The following is a 17931-nucleotide window of genomic DNA, read 5'->3' as shown; positions in this document are numbered from 1 at the left end:
CTTCACAGAAGTTTTTCGAATCGACGTTTTTCTGCATAGTCAAACTCGATCAAACTTGAATTGCTTGAGCCAGCCGTCTGTCCTTCCAACGCTTTATTACCATCTACATTTAGAAGGTTAAGGGTCACATTTGATGAGTTCGTAAAAATATCCATAATCCCATATTTTAAAGGTCCCATGATAACCACTTCTGCTCAGACCTTATGAGAGACTGATGGCATATTCATGGTCACACAGGCCTATAGGCACTCCCACTTGCAGGCCAGTGTGCTGCTTTTTTTTTTTTTTTTTTTTTTTTTTGAAAAGGAAAAACTGTCATGAATTTCTTATGGGCTGCTATTGCTGTGTGATACGTAAGGATCTGAACCCATTAAAGTTTTAGGAGCACGTTGAAATGGCAAAGAAAGATGGACGCCTGGTTGACGGGTCGGGCAAAGGCGAAATGAGTGTCAGCTCGTTTAGTCTTGGCGGCCTGTGTGTTTGATTACCTGAAACGGTTGAAATCTGTACGCAGATTTGTTGAAAAGTTGGGGACATTTCAATTAATCGCGGCTCATTGAATGTGACGGACAGACGGACGTCCGGGTAAGACGTGGTTCTGATGAGTGACATCCGCTGTGTCCCAAATTGTAAACTTGAAAAGTATTTCATTTACTGACACGATAAATTTGTGTTGTCAGAGGAAGTTAAAAATGTGTGTGTGTGTGTGTGTGTGTGTGTGTGTGTTTTTTTTAATGCTGAATTGCAAAAAAAAGACGGGAAAGAAACCCTACAGTATTTAGCTCTGTGTTGAAATGACTCTTAAAAAACTGGAAAAATGTATGAGATAAAGCTGTTTTATGCCTTGCTTAATATTAATATAGATATTTCAAGTTTCGGCGGGCCAGATTAAAAAGCTTAATGGGCCGCAAAAGGACTGTCGTTTGCCCATGGCTGCTTTAACCTCTTTAGGACAAGTCGTGCAAATTGTATACTGCATACTTCCGCTTGAACGCCTACCAGTGCAAACACAATGCTAGTGCCCTGACGGGCTGAAAATGCATGTGGTTGATTGTGTGTTAATCCGGGAAAACCCTTGCCTTAGATTTCTCCGTTCAGTCTCGGATCGCTTGTGCGCGCGACTCTCGGGCTTTCACTTTCATCATCTTGCTGATGTGCGACTTTGAGTGGAAGTACTTTGACTTGGTCCCTCCTCTTCTGTCCTCTCAGCTAATAATGCTGACCTCTGAGTTTGGCCCTAACCCTGCGGAGGCCCGCCTCCTACCTGGCAGCGCCAAGCCGCGTCTCCGTATGGGTCCGCTGCTGCGTCAGCATCGGTGTTTCACATATGGGAGGTCGTGACCCCGCAGCCTGGACTACACTTGTCTTCATCTAACTGATTACATATTAACACCACAGACACACACACACACACACACACACACACTATAGGACTAAGGAGCTGGATGGTCCTTTGACCTTTGGTACGGAATGTGTTGTTCTCCCAGTGGTTGAACGGAACCTGGACTGGGTTATTAATGCGGCACGGGAGAGATGGTCGCAACCAGTCTCTTCTCCTTTGCTCCCTTCAGAGGTCTCCTCCTTTTAACAATATGTTTATTTCTGACCCGGCCTATTTGTGTTGGACCGACTATTGGAATCGTGATTTAATCTGCAACCCGACAGCTGAAGATCACAGGATTTTTTTTGGAAAAAGTTTTGTTCTTCCATTTCAAATTGAATAAACTTTCTGTTTACCAGGTCTTTGTTTGCTTGCTTCGGGTTTTCTATTGTAATTTCTTTATTTTTTCCTGCAATTCGGGGGTGTCTTGTGGATGGTGCAGCAGTTAGCTGGATGGCACAGCTAACTGCTGCACCATCCACAAGAAGGTCAGGCAGTTGCACTGCAGCCCCACAGGAAGAAGGTCAGGAAGGGTCGTGTCTGCGTGGCTTCTCTCCGGGAGATCTGGCTTCCATTCGCATGAAGTTGCCGGGAAAAATAAGTCGGCTGTAGGCGTGAGTGCAAATGCTTGTTTTGCGTTTCTGTGCGGCCCTGTGATAAACCGGTGACTTCTCCAGAGTAAAACCCTGCCCTCACCCCAAAGCAGCTGGGATAGGCTCCAACACTCCTGTGGCTCTGAGTGCAGAGGCTGTGATAGAAAATGGAAAGATTGATTTTTATCGTGTGGTATTCATTTTTTCTCGTTATTCTATAATGGATTCTAGTGATGTTTACAAATGGTTATTGTCAGAGACTATGAGTTGAGAGATGTTTTCCTCCCCCCTCTATTCCTCTCTTATCTCGACAACTTTGAAAAAGTGTTTTTTTTTCTTCTCCCTCTTGTCATTCAGGTAAGCGCCTGCAGGAGTGGGTGTGTGTGATTCTGTGCCTCTTCCTGTTCATCGTCAACTTCTTCTTCCTTCTCCTGCACTTCTCCACCGCTCATATCTACAAGATCTTCCTTGGCATTGGTAAGAAAGACAATGGCCCTTTTTCAGATATATTATTAATTTGTTAAAAACAAAACAAACAAGCAAACAAAAAACATTGCTCTTTGTAGCACTTTTGTAGCACAGTAAAATTGTGTTTTTCCGAAGCTAATAACATATGTTTTCTTTTCCTTTTTGACTGTGTCCCCGTGTGTTTGTGTGCCAGTCCTAGGTATTGTAACGGCTGACTTTGCATCGGGGATGGTACACTGGGGGGCGGACACCTGGGGATCTGTGGACATCCCTGTTATTGGCAAGGTGGGAAAACTATATATTGCACACACACACAGTCAGGCAGCAATAAATAGCTTTGAGTAAAGTGCCATCAATTAATGGTGGTACAAAAGAAAGCCCCATTTTTCCCAATTTCACCTGGTATCAGTCGCAACTGAGTTGGCGCATGGATGAGAGCGCTAGAAACAAATAACACGACCACTGTCTGTTTTTTTATTAGGGACTGAGCCCCAGCAATAAGACCAGCTCTGGAACTGAGCAGGTCTATCGCCATGGCGAAAGACAACAAAAGTCAACCCTTTTCGAAAAACTACAAAAGTCCAAAAGTGTAGGTGTCAGTGGCTTGGAAAATATCGTATAAGACAAATGAGACCTCAATGATTAAAATGATACCAAATTAATTAGGAAAAAAACCCTACACTTTTCATTTTCTGGCCCTTTAAAGTTGAGGTACACATTTGAGCCACACCCAGCACATCATAAACGGCCATAGTTTTGCCCAGGAATGAGCTACAGTCATGAAACCAAAACTCACGTGTTTGTCTCATTAAGGTCTACAATCCACTGGTGTAGTTTTTTTTTTTTTTTTACGTCACTTATACAGATGTGCGCTATTTGAAAAATTTTCTTCCTCCAAGGTGGGGCGTGACAGAGAAAGTTTGAGAACCACTGCAGTATGCTTTGTCATTTTTTTTCGGACAGATTTTGCTTTGTACTGCTCCTTCGCATGCCCCAGCATGCCCCATGCGACAATCGCAGGTGCAAATTGTGGCTGGGTGACTGCAGGTCCAGCTTTGCAGGTACTTTTTGCGGCTGTATATGATCAGGGCAAAAACACTTTGTAGGTACGATGCTAAAGTGTCGAGTGGCAAGAAACGCCGTCATTTACAACTGCATCCCAATCTTTGTGGATCTGGCCCTCAATGTTTTTATATATTTTTTTTTTTCTGTGCGCTCAATGAATTTCTAGTTTACATATCTGGCTGTCTACTCCGGTAAGATACGATGAGTAAGTGCTAAGTAACAATTGCTTGTTGTAAAACTACATATCAGAACACAGAGTAGTTCAAATAAGAATCGGGGCACTAATGAGTATGAGCAAATAGTGTAGTGTACTTGCAGCCGAGTGTCTCTCTCTCCTGAGGCCTCGTCACACTGTGCACACGGTGGCTGCACCTTATTCCTCTGAGCCTCAGCACTACCAAAGTGACCTGGAAACTAAATGTCACTGTCTCAAAGATGCATCTCCCTGTAGACAGTTATGTGGTTATGGCCATAGTCCACACACACACACACACATGCATGCACACACGCACGCACACACACGAGATGTGAATGGCCTCACCTTGAACCTTCACAGCCTGAAGCTGCAGTGCCAGAGGACATACATGCACAAGCATGAATTAAGTTGCACGTAGACTTAATGCTCGCATTAATACAGGCTACCTAATTAATTCACATGTGCATTTTCCCCAAAGCCAATTAGAGTAAAGGTTATGGTCTTAACAGCCAATTAAAGTCTGTGTAGTCAGGTGCAGCCTGCAGATTGGCTCATGTGAGTTTTGTTTTGATTGATGATCGCAGTCTCTGTGCGAGTACGTGTGCGTATTTCCTTAATCGTTATTATTCACGCAACCATAAATGATGTGGTATTAAACTGGAGAGCAATGAACAGGAATTGGAAGTAAAGTCAATAGGAACTCCGTATAAACAATATTGTTATCAAAAAATATTGTTAACAGCAGGTAGTCGTTTTTGCGAGATTGCAGAGGAGTTTTTCTGTTTTCAAATACCACACTATTTACATCATAAAATCCTGCAGTGCAGTGGTATACTATTACTCAAATCCAGCTGCTCGGTTGGTATTAAATGCACATCAGAAAAAATATTTTTTTAGTGTTTGGTTGCTGAGATATCTGCTGTCTCCACTGTTCTGTTCAATCCGATATCATTGGAAAGATTGGAAAGCATTCCTTTGTTTTTTGTCAATGCCCCATTTGTAAAGATCAAACAGGTTGAACTGCACATCTACGGAGTGGATGAGATCCCGAGAAAAATATGGCAAATTTCTCATTGAAAAAACAAACAAACAAATTGACAAAACAAACAATTTAGGATATTATCCTTTTGGATGATTCAGCTCAGTCAGTAACAAGGACTGAATATGCTGTAGGTAGGTAGTGTCCACACAGGAGACCGTGGGTCACATCCACAAGGAACAGAACATGGCTGCAAACATTTTTTTTTTTTTTTTGCTCTAATGTGCGAAATATATGCAAAGGATCAATTGAAATGTATTCAAATGAGCCTTGTTGTTACCTGCGATGTGTCGCATTTTCCGCCACTTTTTTCCTTTCCATTTCCACAGATTTAATTTGTTTTGTCCTATTTCGGGTTTTCGGGTGCAAAAGCCCGTCAATCGCTCTGTGGATCTGGCCCCATGTGTTTTTATGAAAAAAATAAATAAATACTGCTACATAGATGCGTGAGCATCCACAAGTAGTAGTCACAGAAAGGGCTGCTGTCTACCTCCAGAGGGTGTAGGTCTGAAACGGTGTGCACCAGTTCACTACGTGGCATTGACATAGAAATTCTCGCTGATACCAAGAACCAATCTTTTTAACCAAGAATCGCCAGCCTGAGCTCTGAGTGAGTCCAGTTGTCAAGTTGAAGTTCTTCTGTTAGGATTTGTTGTGTTCAGATGGACGTGGCAGCTCTTATGGCGAGGAAGGGCAAACATCTATCTTCTGCCGAGGCATTCAGAGCTCCTTTGTTCTTTTTTTTTTTTTTGTTTGGCAAAAATGCCATGGGGTCTGATGTTTATTTATGATGGGACGTTTATTTGGATTTACTGTAGTCACTTCGACCAAAGCCGCGGCAGCGGTTGCAGATTTGCATGGTGTGCTGGACTCTGTTGGAGACTTCTAATAAAGACCTTAACTGGCAGAGAAGAATGCTAGTCAAGTGAAACGTGTGTTTGTGTGTGTCTGAGGCAGAGAATAAAGGAGCCCTGGGTGTCCAGTTACGCTTAGTTTGAATATCAAAGATGAAGTGTGACAGAGAACACCTGAGGGTAATAGTGGTCCATTTCTGAAGTCAGAGAAAATGTTTGAAGTCGGTGTCACCCACACTTGTTTGTTCTGTCAGTTTCTTAACAAGACCAGGATCCCATATAAAATGTACTTTTTTTCATGCTCAAACACATGTTCTGCGCAGTTGCAGAGAAAAAAAAAAAATTTTTCCTAGCTGTCAAGTGAATTTTAATGGACAGTTATTTGGTCAGTCAATCTCGTCCATGGGAGCTAAGCAGTGATTTGAACAGAATTTACATAAAGTATTCAAGGTATTAACCGATAAGTGTAAATACACCTAACAGTTAAGCTTGTTTGATCATTTTCCCATTTGAAGCTGATTTTGAAATAAATAGATGTACGCTATTGATCCCAAATTGGGAAACTACACAATAAAAAAAGAGAAATAAAACATCAGAGGGCATGCATGCCATTGTTTTATATATATATATATATATATATATATATATATATATATATATATATATATATATATATATATATATATATATATATATATTTATTCCTACTTTTGCAGGGTCAGAAATGTGTGAGGAATGGGAACGTAGCAGTTAATCTTAAATTTAAAAATCTTGAAAGAGTTATAATGTGAAAAGTGAATTACACATCATGTAACACAACATTTAAGTTGCAAAGAAAAATCCTCATCATTTCAATTTCATTTTTATTTGAACAAAGATCAGATAAAATAAAAAAAAAAAGGATTTTGCTTAATTCTTAATGGATCAATGAACTCTAAAGGCCCAAGCTCATGCCCAGATTTCCTTTAGTGAAAGTAAGGTCTCATTGGACAGCAGTGTCCAATCCTGAGTTAAAAATCAAAGAACAATTAATTATCAGTGGGCAGCTTTAGAAAGAAAGAAAAAAAAATCTTGTTTTATCACCACCATCATCAACTTTTATTTTTGATGTTAATCCACTTCGGCTCCCAGAAGAGTGCACACTGCTCCTGTCCTTTTTACTAGATTGTGTAACAGTCATTTGTTTTAATTTGGAGCCATGAGAGCGCTTTTACTCCCCATTAGTGAAAAGCGGCGACGCATCTTCCAAAAGTGCACTCCGTCCTCCCGGCAGAGTTCAGAATCGCTCCCGCTGTCTGTTGTCGTCATCACGTCGATGAGCTTTAATTGACTCAACCAGGATTTTCGCAGCCCTCTCATGACAACACACGGAACGAGCTCAACCCTCATTAGTCTTCAAACGGCCCTCCACTTTAGTTCCTCGCCTTTGACGATCCGCCGCTCTCCGCTTCTTACGTGGATACCGCCGCCCGCTTCCCGCTCATTGTGTCGATTAACCCCGTTGATTGGCTGTCTCGTTTATTAACAACGCGCTAATCGGAGGCGCGATGACAACGCCGTTGCTGAATCGGAGAAGAAGACCGAGGCAGGAAGTGTTTGGACAAAAGCGGGGTGGGCGGAGGGGAAGGTTGGAGATACGACAGGACCGAGTATGATGATGAATAAAAAAAATAAAAAAAAAAACAACCATGCAGTACAAAGGTCGGTGGGACGGAAAAGAAGGGGGTGGAAGGGCGTGTCCGCGCGAGCAGTGGGACGGCTCGCTTGCTGGGCGACGGGCGATGTGAGCTGGTGATTAATGAACGTCGTGCAAGGTGGGCCGCTAAACGGTGTGGGATTAGAGGACACATAGCAGCCGGCGGCCCGCCGCTAACTGGAAGCCACGCTGCCGCCGCCGCCGCCGCCGCCCTGCTCGGCACGACCTCCGCAGCTTAGCCGGGCTTTCATCTGGGGGTGAGGGCTGCGGCGAGGGTGGGTATGGGCGGGCGGTGGGAGAGCAAGGGTGGAGGGAGAGTCAGGCGGATGGGGGGTGGGCGGGGGGGAATGGAGATGGGTGTATAATTGCGCAGATATCAACAGATAGTTTCTGTGTCTTCGCGGCGGCATCTCGCCAAGAATGTGCGACGACGGGGCCCTTTGCGATTGGTCCGTGCTGCTGTTACGACAATAATGAGTTTTCATGCTGGCGTCCAGGGCGCGCGCACACGCACACGCACACACATGCAAAAGGTCTGTTTTGTTTTTTTTTGCTTTTTTTTTGGGGGGGGTGGGGGGTGGGGGGGCGTAGGGGGGTTGTTCTACTGGGGGAATTAAATTACCTTTGTCCTGTGTTTGCATGTGTGCGCATATTTCTTTGTGGCCTCCTTTGTGCTTGTGAGATTCAGATTTGGTCTTTCATTTGAGACCCCCGTGATCTCACAGACAGGTGTCTGCCTCTGAACAGCGCAGGTGGGATTTCTGACTGTGTGTGTGTGTGTGTGTGTGTGTGTGTGTGTGTGTGTGTGTGTGTGTGTGTGTGTGTGTGTGTGGGGTGTCCATGGGTCATTTATGCTTATGAGTGTGTTTCTGCAAAGCCAACCGCTGTTCTGTGGTTTATTAGAATGCTGGATATGAGCATTTGGAAGCCAGTGGTGCTCGGCACCGCTGAGTTGCGGCGCGCGCGTGCCTGCCTGTGTTGTTTTTATCCCCGAATTTGCGTGAAAGCTGTAAACAATTCCTTTCGGTGTCTGCGCGTCGGCTCAGTTTTAAAATGAGGCTAAAATATTGGGCACACGACCGAACGTCTGCTTCTCTCAGTGCTGTGCTTAGCACACCGGCTTGAACGCTGACAGCGGCGAGGAATCTAGCTGTTAATGGTTGTGTTAGGAATCTTGTTTTTACCAGGGAGGCCATCAGTTATTTTAACATTGGAACACTGCGTTAATTGTTTTGTTTTATGTGCCTGGTTTTGTTCACTTTACATCCTACATACATAGAGGGCTGTTTTGAAATAAAGGGAAGAAAAAGTTAGATTTAGATGTGAATTGCAAAAAAGGCATCAAACCACAAAATAAAACTTTTTTTTTTTGTCTATTTGACCTATGTATTATGCATGGCTCAAACCCCTCCCTGCTGTACAGCCTATTTCCATAAATCTCAGTGTTTTTCAAATGTTTCCTATTTTCCCTCTAAATTCTGATTTCAAAACGTACCTGATCCATTTCATTAACCTCAAAGTAAATGGAGCTGGCTTGAAGGACATGATTATTTTGGAGGGGTTTGCTATTTCTAATCGCTCTCCCTCGTTCTCTCCCTGCACCGACCCCCCACCCCCTCTCCTCCTCCAGGCATTTATCCGTCCATTCAGGGAGCACCACATCGACCCGACCGCCATCACTCGCCACGACTTCATCGAAACCAACGGCGACAACTGCATGGTCCCCATCCTACCGCTGGCTCACATGGCCTACAAATTCCTCACAAACACACCAGGTAGTGCACGCACGTGTCAGACACTGTACGCACCGCACACACACACACCTACCCATGGCAACGTCCACTGTATGCGTAGAATAATTCTACTATAGCATAGCAGAGATGAATGTTAGTGAATGAGAATTTTTTTTTAAAGGTCCAGTGTGTAAAATTGGGCCTGATTTTTATATTGATAAAAGCTTAATATGCTGCCTGTAAATACGTTAACAAAAATGTATACTCACACTACAATAAAAGTGATTTGGTTTTCCTAAACATAGGACATTTTATATCTATATATAAGAATAAACATAGAGCAAGGGTCTTGCTTCCAATTAACTGCACCGCCATATTTCTATGGAAGCCTGTGTGGACAATCCAGCCCAATGACAAAGCGTTTCGTATTTAGTGTCAAATAAACCAACGTCTGAGTGCGCATGCTACTGTAGTTCACTGGCAAAGCTTGGGAGAGGGAGAGTGAGCGAATGAGCGCTGCAATCTAAAATCTGACCACTAGATGGCAGAATTTTACACACTGTACCTTTAACTGTCCTGTTATTTTTTTTAATTGACCTCAGTAAGAATAGTCATTATTTCTAGTCGCGACTAATCGTGACTAATGGGGATCGACAAACAACGAACGTCTAAAGTCAGTTTGAGAAAGTTCAATGATTATCTGAAAGGGAAACTTGTGAAGGTCCAGCAGCAGGGGCTCGGTGGTTCAGGGGGGAGTGGTGAGACAAAAGGAGGAGCGAGCTAACTGGCTAACCCGTCGGTGACATTCACACCCGCCAGCAGCCAAGAGGTCAGGAGACAGAGACACGGAGCGACGCAGCGACACCTCCACCTGTCATGTCCACACCTCAAGAGGTCACCGCAGACCAAGGAAGAGGGACGGAGAGCGGGATGCGCACGGGGGCGCTGGCGGGGTCACGTAGCGGCGAGTTGACATCTAAACCCGTCGTGTCAAAGCGTCTGGCGGTGTCAGCTGGTCGCCAGACAAAGACGGAGACGCGGGCGGACGGAAAAAGCTGAAAAGCCCCGGAGGTGGCGGAGCCCCCACCAGCCCCCCGCCGCGGCGTCTGCACTTGAAGCGGGGGTCGCCTAATCGCTGTTTTAACTGGCGAGCAAGGCCGAGGAGGAGGAGCGCAGAGGACGGATCTAAGTCACCCTCGCTAGCGAAGGCCCCGACGGGCAGGTTCCAGTGATGGGTCTAGGCGAACGAACCGGTTCTAAGAGCTGGAACTTTGAAGTGAACTAAGTGAGGCAGCTCCTGATTGGGTGGATCCACATCCACTTGCAGAATGTAAAACGTATTTTAGTGGAGCGGTGGCGCAGTGGTTAGCGCTGCCGTCTCACAGCAAGAAGGTTGTGGGTTCGATTCCGGGCCTGGGCCTGGGACCTTTCTGTGTGGAGTTTGCATGTTCTCCACGTGTCTGCGTGGTTCTCCGGCTTCCTTCCACAGTCCAAAAACATGCATGTGAGGTCAATTGAACATTCTAAATTGTCCGTAGGTGTGCATGTGAGTGTGAATGGTTGTTTGTGTCTATGTGGCCCTGTGATGAACTGGCGACTTGTCCAGGGTGTCACCCTGCTTTCACCCTAAGACAGCTGGGATAGGCTCCAGCAGACCCCCGTGACCCTGAGCTTTTCCATACCTTGGAAAATGAGTGAATGGATATTAGAAACGGCTCTTTTTTCATAGAACTGGTTCTCTGAAAAGAACCGGAACTCCCATCACTAGCAGGTTCGGGCCGCAGACGGACGAGGAAGTGGTGGTTATTGCAGGTGTTTGGCGTCTCCGTGACGCTTGAATGCAAATGCTCGGTGAACAGCAGGCTCGGCTCCGTCCGGGAGCTGTTTTCATGAATCATAATAAATGGATGCTTGTTGCACTCAGCTGCTCCCCCCCCTGTTTGAGTCCTGACACGTTTGTCACCTGTCAGCTCACATCAGCAGAGACGCCGTAAACCTTTTTCACAGAGAACGCCACGCAGATTGCCCCAAGGCGGAGTTCTGTATCGAGAGGGTCTTGTTAAGGTCTTTAGTTCATCTTTTAGCTGTGATTTAATAGAAAAAAAAAGATACTACACATTTCTAGATGCTCTGTTTGCCAGAGTGGAACACCGGCTTGGACTAACGTCTCTGTCTTGGTTTTCACCAGTGGAAATATTAAAGCAATTTGGCCTGTAATATATACATATATTTGGTTCTTTGTCAAATCATTGGGTTTTCTTTTCTCTTGCAGTTTTAACCAATAGGCTTAAAGCGTCAGCTTTTCATCGGAAGTCTAGGCCCAACACTGAATTGTCTCAATACGTGAGCGCGAAAAGGCAAACGCACAAAATATACAACTTTTACAGTTACGTCCCCGACTCTCTGAGAAAACATAGATAACATAAATACCAGATCTTAATTGAAAATAAAGAGATTTTTAATGACAATATGCCATTTCCTTGTCTAATGAAATAATGTACTCCTGTCTCTGCCTTTACAGCTACAAAGGCTTTAGTTGTAACCATGTCATTTGTACGACACTTCTGTTTATCAAAAGCATTGATGCCTTCGCTGGTGGTGCATCATCAAAGTAGAGCGCAACAAATACTGCGATGTTTCTTGTCAGCCACATTAAAGAGCGCCATTATGGTAAACTACCGCCTCTTTCTCCCGTCTGAATATTACATAGAAAGGTTCTGTCCAGTCAGTCCCAGGGCGCCCAACTTATACTGATGTGCAATTCCTTCAGAGTAAGAGCGCAGGGTGTTGCGGTGTGGTGGTTGGGGGATGGGGTGGGCAGAACTTGTTTAAATATTCAAAGGTAATGGAGGGGTTTGATGATTCATCGCTGCAGTTAAGCATCAGTAGCAGCGACTTGCTCCATAAAGAACAGACAGAATGTGTGTTGGCAGTGACAGTGTCTCTCTCCTCCCTCCCGGAGCCTGTGGCACTAAGGTGGCGCCGCTGCTCCACTGATATCAGCCCAAAGCCTCCCAAATCACGATACGCTCCCCGTCCTCGCCACTTGGTTTTTGTTTTTTTTCTTCCGCCACATTAGTATTTTGCCCTCGCTCCTCATCGTCCTACTTGTCTGTCTCTGGCCTCTCTTCCCCTTCTCCCCTGCCGCAGCTCGTCTCCCCCCATCCCACTATCTCTCCGCCTCCCCTTGTTCCTCAACCCCCCCGGTCTCTGTTTCTCTCTGAGGCTCCTGCCAGCATCCTCTCTGTGGGAGTACGACGCCTTCATGCTGGCCCCCTTCATTACGCTAAACAGTTTGATCAATTATTCCATCAACTTTACTCTTCTTTCTCCCTCCGTCTGCGTTTGTCTGGTTGCGTGCGTGTCTGCTTCTCAGAGGCCTTGGCGTCCTCCTATCCGTGGGACTGCTACGTGTTCGCCCTGGCGGTGTTTGTGACCCTGACGAACCAGATCCACAAGTGGAGCCACTCCTACTTTGGCCTCCCGCGCTGGGTCACGCTGCTGCAGGACTGGCACCTGGTGCTGCCGCGGAAACACCACCGCATCCACCACGTCTCGCCGCACGAGACGTACTACTGCATCACCACAGGTGAGAGCCAGCGTTTGAAGAGAAGGTGTGTCGATAAATGTCTGGTCTTTTGAAACGGGGTTCTCTTACAGTGTTTCGCCATTGTGTCAGCTGGAGAAATCTCACAAAGCCATTTTCCACAAGCTCCCATAGAAAGCATTTTCCGTTGGGTTGAGGATGCCATGCAGATCCCTTACTTAGAAGTACATGCTGACCCGAGAAGACAAAAAACAAACACAGGAAGCAAGCTAGGGAGTTTGGAAACTGGAATTGCAGTGGCATTTATCGTAACGGTGCGACAATTTCATGGTTAAAGACCAAAAACAAGCAAATAACAACAAGGACAAGCTGTTTTCACTTCACCCCTGACTTTAACTTTGGCAAGAGGCCCACTTTAAGAACCATGAAGCATCGCAGCTCACCAGGTGGTGATGGAAAATCTGGGGCGCTGGCAGCCACCTGAGTTGACCTGAGTTGGGTCCCCAAGCCAGGTGAGACCAAAAATGCATCAAAGGGGGATTGAGCTCATTGAGGCTTTTCCTTGTGCTCGTTCTTAAGCCCCAGCTAAATGAAAGAGTTGTGTCAGGAAAGACGCAAAAACCTGCGCAGTAAGTAGTAGGTAGTAGTCAGTTTGCAGAGACTGTGGCCTGTGTGAACGGCCTCATAGTTACGAGAACGTAAAAATCCAGCAATGTCTTTTTGGACTCGTCATTCCCATCGTGCCTCAAGTTGAATTCACTCACTTCCACCACAGCGGCCCGATGGTGGCTGGCTGGAGGATGGACACAATGGCTGATCTCAAACCAAACCTGAGCACATTTTAAACACGTTGCTGCATCCAATTCACCCACCACCAATATTATTATTATTATTATTATGTGGACGCCATTTTACATCGCGGTCATTAAACCCGATGGCTCCTCCCCCCAAAAAAAACCAACAATTTTGCTTGCAATCCTCGCAAGACTTTGGACAAAATGGTGTCTGCCTCTCCGTGTCTGCCCGAATCTTATAAATAACTAAAAAGAAAATGTTCTCTTTTGCGTGTTTGCGCGTCTTTGGAGACGCGCGGCCTGGGTAATAGATCCTTATTCGGTATTCTGTGTGCATCTGGGTGAGCGGGAGAGAAGGGAGATGGGGACGGTGGTTGGTGACGCAGAGGGGGGGGGGGGGGCAGAGGGGTGGTACTACGTCACCCTGGTGCCCCCTGTGGACGACAGATGTGTGCGCGAGTCAAGTTGGTTCGGGTGGGGGGTGCGCGTGCACGGTTTGCCGCGTACATCTGCACGCTGGAGCATCTGTGCTGCACCCGGCTTATTGACCTCGTCCTGGTGCGTTTCGAACCTGAGCGTGCGCGCCTGTGTGTGGGTTGGTGGCGGCCGGGCGAGGGGGGTGGGGGGGCGGCCACAGGGGACAGCGCTGCCCCCTCCCTTACCCACCCACCCCCCTCAGCCCCAGTCTGGCTGCCTGGGCCGGGCCGGGCCTCCGCTGGGACCCGCCTAGCTGCCTTTGTGTTTGCCACCGGCTGACAATCCCCATGTATATTTAATGCTAACCTGCTGTCTGTTCTAACAAATAGGACTTCACAGGCCGCTGGAGGGGGAGGGTGGGGGGGCGAGAGGGAGCGGGAGGGCGAATGGAGGTTTTGAGAGGAAGTCGGGGATCGGGAAGGTGGGATGGAGGGGCGGAGCGAGGGAGGAAAAGAAGGAGAGAAATCAAACAGAGAAGCGTCGGCCGCTCTCGCTCGTCTTCCAGCGGAGAGGGGGGGTCACCGGAGGGACACACACACACACACACACACACACACACACAAAGACACACACTGTCCTGCAGCTATAGCATGCAGCCTATGCAAACACATGACGGATGGTGAAAAAGGGGAGGCTGAGTACACACAGCCCGCACGGATGTCTGTGTTTGCTTCTTCGCAGACTCTGTGTGTGTGTGTGTGTGTGTGTGTGTGTGTGTGTGTGTCTTATTTAGCATGTGCACATACATGTGAAAAAAAAGCATGCAAATTCTGATTTTGAAAGCACTTGCCAGGTATGCGCGCGCATTCTCGTGCGTGTCTGTGTCTGTGTGTGTGTGTGTGTCCTCGGTAATAATGGTGAAAAAAAGAGCTTTTATCTCGACCGTCACGGGACGGCTGGGCTGCTTTTAAACCAGCGACGCTCATGCACGTCTGCTCAACATAAGCGCACGTGGGTTTTTTTTGTTGTTTTTTTTTTTATTGTCAGCCTGTTCTACATTCATACATGCATGTAAATGCCCTGTGGCCTGCAGCCATACATACATTAATATATTTACCTTGGACATACAGTAGTTTCACATGTGAAAAAAACAACTTGAAAGTGAAAAAAAAACGTGTGTTGGCAGTTCCTGGAGGCATCTTCTGCAGCAGTGCCCCCCCCCCACCCCCCCCATCCCAAGGTGTGTCTGCCACCAGGGGGCAGCGTGTAAGTTATGACCCCCCCCCCATTATCAGGTATATTATTTATTAGATTGTTAGGGTGCAGGTGGCATTAGTGGAGAAATATTGGTAAGAAAAAAAAAAGTAAAAAAGGGATAATGGAGGAAAATGTTAACATAATTTTAAAGTGGTTAAAAACTGGCACCAGTTCTGATGCAGTGGGCGTCTTGTCATCTGCGGGTGTTTGTGGAAAAGTGCTGTCAGCAGGTTTTCTCTCTCTCTCTGTCTGCATTTGAATTGTACACCTTCACACTTGAGCTCATGGAGAAAAAGGTGCACTTGAAAACACGGCCTCACCTCAAATATATCTTTTCCAAGGCAATTTCATACTAAATCAAAATCTAAATCAATCGATCCAAATCTTTTTTTTTAATTTTTTTAAGAGATCATCATCTGTTCACTTCTTTTCCTTCTTTCCATGGGTTTCCCCTCCCGCCGCAGGTTGGTGCAACTACCCCCTGGACCTGCTGGGCTTCTGGAGGCGGATGGAGCAGCTGATCCAGCGACTCACCGGACAGAGGCCGCGGACGGACGACCTGGCCTGGGCCAAGAAGACGGACAGATGAACACGACGGCGGACTGATAGTCATAGGGGCGCAAGAGCAATAGAGACGGGGCACGTTTTTTTCTTTTTTGTTTTTTAAGTTTCTGTGCTTCTTGCTTATTTGCTACACGGTGAACATTGAAAGAAAGTGTGCGCGTGGAGAAAAAGAAAACACACATATATAGAGGAGGGATGTTTGTTTCGTTGGTTGTGTGTGTGTGTGTGTGTGTGTGTGTGTGTGTGTGTGTGTGTGTGTGTGTGTGTGTGTGTGTGTGTGTGTGTGTGTGTGTGTGTGTGTGTGATGTTTTTGAGGCTTCGATCGTGGGAGGAGCAAACATTTTGTGGAGTGCAACAGTGCAACAAGCTGCAGTGGTGCTGCGGTGTGTGTAGGTGGTGGAGGTTTCTGGAGGTTGGGCTCTCTGGGAGTGACACCTAACACCTACACACACATACACACACACAGTCGACATTTTTTTTGTCTTTTGTTTTTCGACTCGGTTTTAATAATTGTTCGTTGTTTTTTAAAAATATATATATATATATACTTCACCGTCCTCTTTAAATGATCACAACTGTTTTTTTCTGACACACAGGGAGGGCGAGACCTGACGATTGTGTGCTTTGAAATACATGCCGAAGCAATTCTAGCTTCTTTGTTGTGCCTGTGAGGTGAAAGACATGGCAGTGAAAGTCCAGGACGAGCACATTGAAGCGCGTCGGACGAGCTACGAAATATCATCTCCCAATAAAGCTTCTGTCAATCTGATTTAAAAAAAACAAAAAACATTTGAAATTCCAACAATATTCCAGCAATCATCCAGTTTTAGATAATTCACAGATTAGATTTTTTATTTTTTTTTTGGCTGTAACTGAGCTAAACTTGAAATAAAGACTACAACCAGAAGTCTAGCAACAGAGGGAGAGGAGAGCTACGTCAGTTAATCGTCATGTCAGAGGTTCGATTTCTTGCTGTTACACTTTTCTTTTAAACGTTTTGTCTGATGTGTTGAACCCAAAGTTGCTCCTGCTATGGGTTGACGAATGCATCTGAATCAGCAGTGTGAAGTGCTTTGACACAAAATAAGTGCCCCTCCCTCCCTCCACCAAGTGTCAGGACAGGACACTTGCATTTTGAACATTGTCACCAAAGACCTCATTACATAAGGACAGAGCTACTGGTTTCTGCTGTCTTAATCGCATCACTTCCCACCGCAGGTCATTTTACGATTCCATCCAGTGTACTATTGACTATAGTTGCCCAGCTATAATCTGCGTAAAAGGTCCAGTCTGTTGGACGTCATGATCACGCTGTCATTGTGTGTGTGTGTGTGTGAGCAGGATTAAAGGTCAACCTTTCTGTCTTCACACGTGCAGAATTTGCTTTCTTTAAACCAGGCGTGGGCAAACTATGGCCCCGGGGGCCACAAGCTTTTTAATCCGGCCCGCTGAACTTGAAGAAATTATGTTAATAGTAAAATAGCTGTATTTCATTCATTTTTTCATTGTGCTAAGAGTCGTTTGAATAAAGAGCTAAATACCGCGAGGCTTCAAAGACACATATTTTGTTGAAACACTTTTGTTCATTTTTAATAGACGTTAAAGCACATGTCTTCTACATATCCTATGATATACATTTTTTTTCTCCTATGAGGTGGGTCACCAAAACACTCCATCCTTCTGCTCCTGCCACGGCCCCTCGTCAAATTTTTTAGAACCCATTGTGGCCCCACCAGTCATAAAGTTTGCCCACACCTGCTTTAAACAGTCACACCCCCTCACCGCTAGCTGTACATCATCACAGCACTGTTCCAAGAACCACCACTGATAGATATAGACGTACATGTATTACAAAAAAAAATACTTTGCCTTTTTGTCCTTGTTGTCGTCTTAATTCCCACCGTAGAGCTCATCAGCATTTCTTCAGCGCTGCTTTTCGGTGCCGCCGACTGCCCGACCGTGCCGCCTGTTCGGTAAAAATAATAATAATAATAATAAAAAAAAAAAATACAGAGACTTTTGTGAGTCAGCTCAGTTGCAGGAACGGACTCTCACAGGCAATTGTTGTGTCAAACTTTTGACTTTGGACGGGACACCCTACAGTCACACAAGGTCAAAATAACAACACTGTGCTGAGACACTGGGGAAATTCCTGAAAATGTGTCTCTTAAGGAACCTGCTCTCGTATGACCAAACCCTCAAGGACGGACACACGCGCGCACACACACACTTTCTTCACGTTGCATTCTACTTTATTTCCCTCTGGCTTTATAATTTTCTATTTTTTTTTTAATTGACGGGCCGAGCCTTGTATAGCCAAACTCTGA

General features: G+C 45.7%; 1 protein-coding gene across 1 annotated transcript in view; it reads left to right on the top strand.

Annotated features, from left to right (window-relative positions):
* The window catches only part of peds1a (plasmanylethanolamine desaturase 1a), a 28428-nt gene extending 12054 nt beyond the window's left edge, over positions 1-16374 (top strand). The window contains exons 2-6 of the mRNA XM_076042662.1: positions 2332-2451; positions 2636-2727; positions 8923-9067; positions 12402-12614; positions 15505-16374. Coding sequence (XP_075898777.1) covers positions 2332-2451; positions 2636-2727; positions 8923-9067; positions 12402-12614; positions 15505-15629 — 695 coding nt within the window. The 3' untranslated portion in view covers positions 15630-16374. The remainder of the gene's footprint in view (positions 1-2331; positions 2452-2635; positions 2728-8922; positions 9068-12401; positions 12615-15504) is intronic.
* The last annotated feature ends 1557 nt before the right edge of the window (positions 16375-17931 follow it).

This window comes from Nelusetta ayraudi, unplaced genomic scaffold, assembly GCF_046127955.1.
Source record: "Nelusetta ayraudi isolate G7.1 ecotype Tasmania unplaced genomic scaffold, CSIRO-AGI_Nayr_v1 ptg000071l, whole genome shotgun sequence".
Classification (NCBI taxonomy): Eukaryota; Metazoa; Chordata; class Actinopteri; order Tetraodontiformes; family Monacanthidae; genus Nelusetta; species Nelusetta ayraudi.
This window is presented reverse-complemented; position numbering and strand designations above follow the sequence as displayed.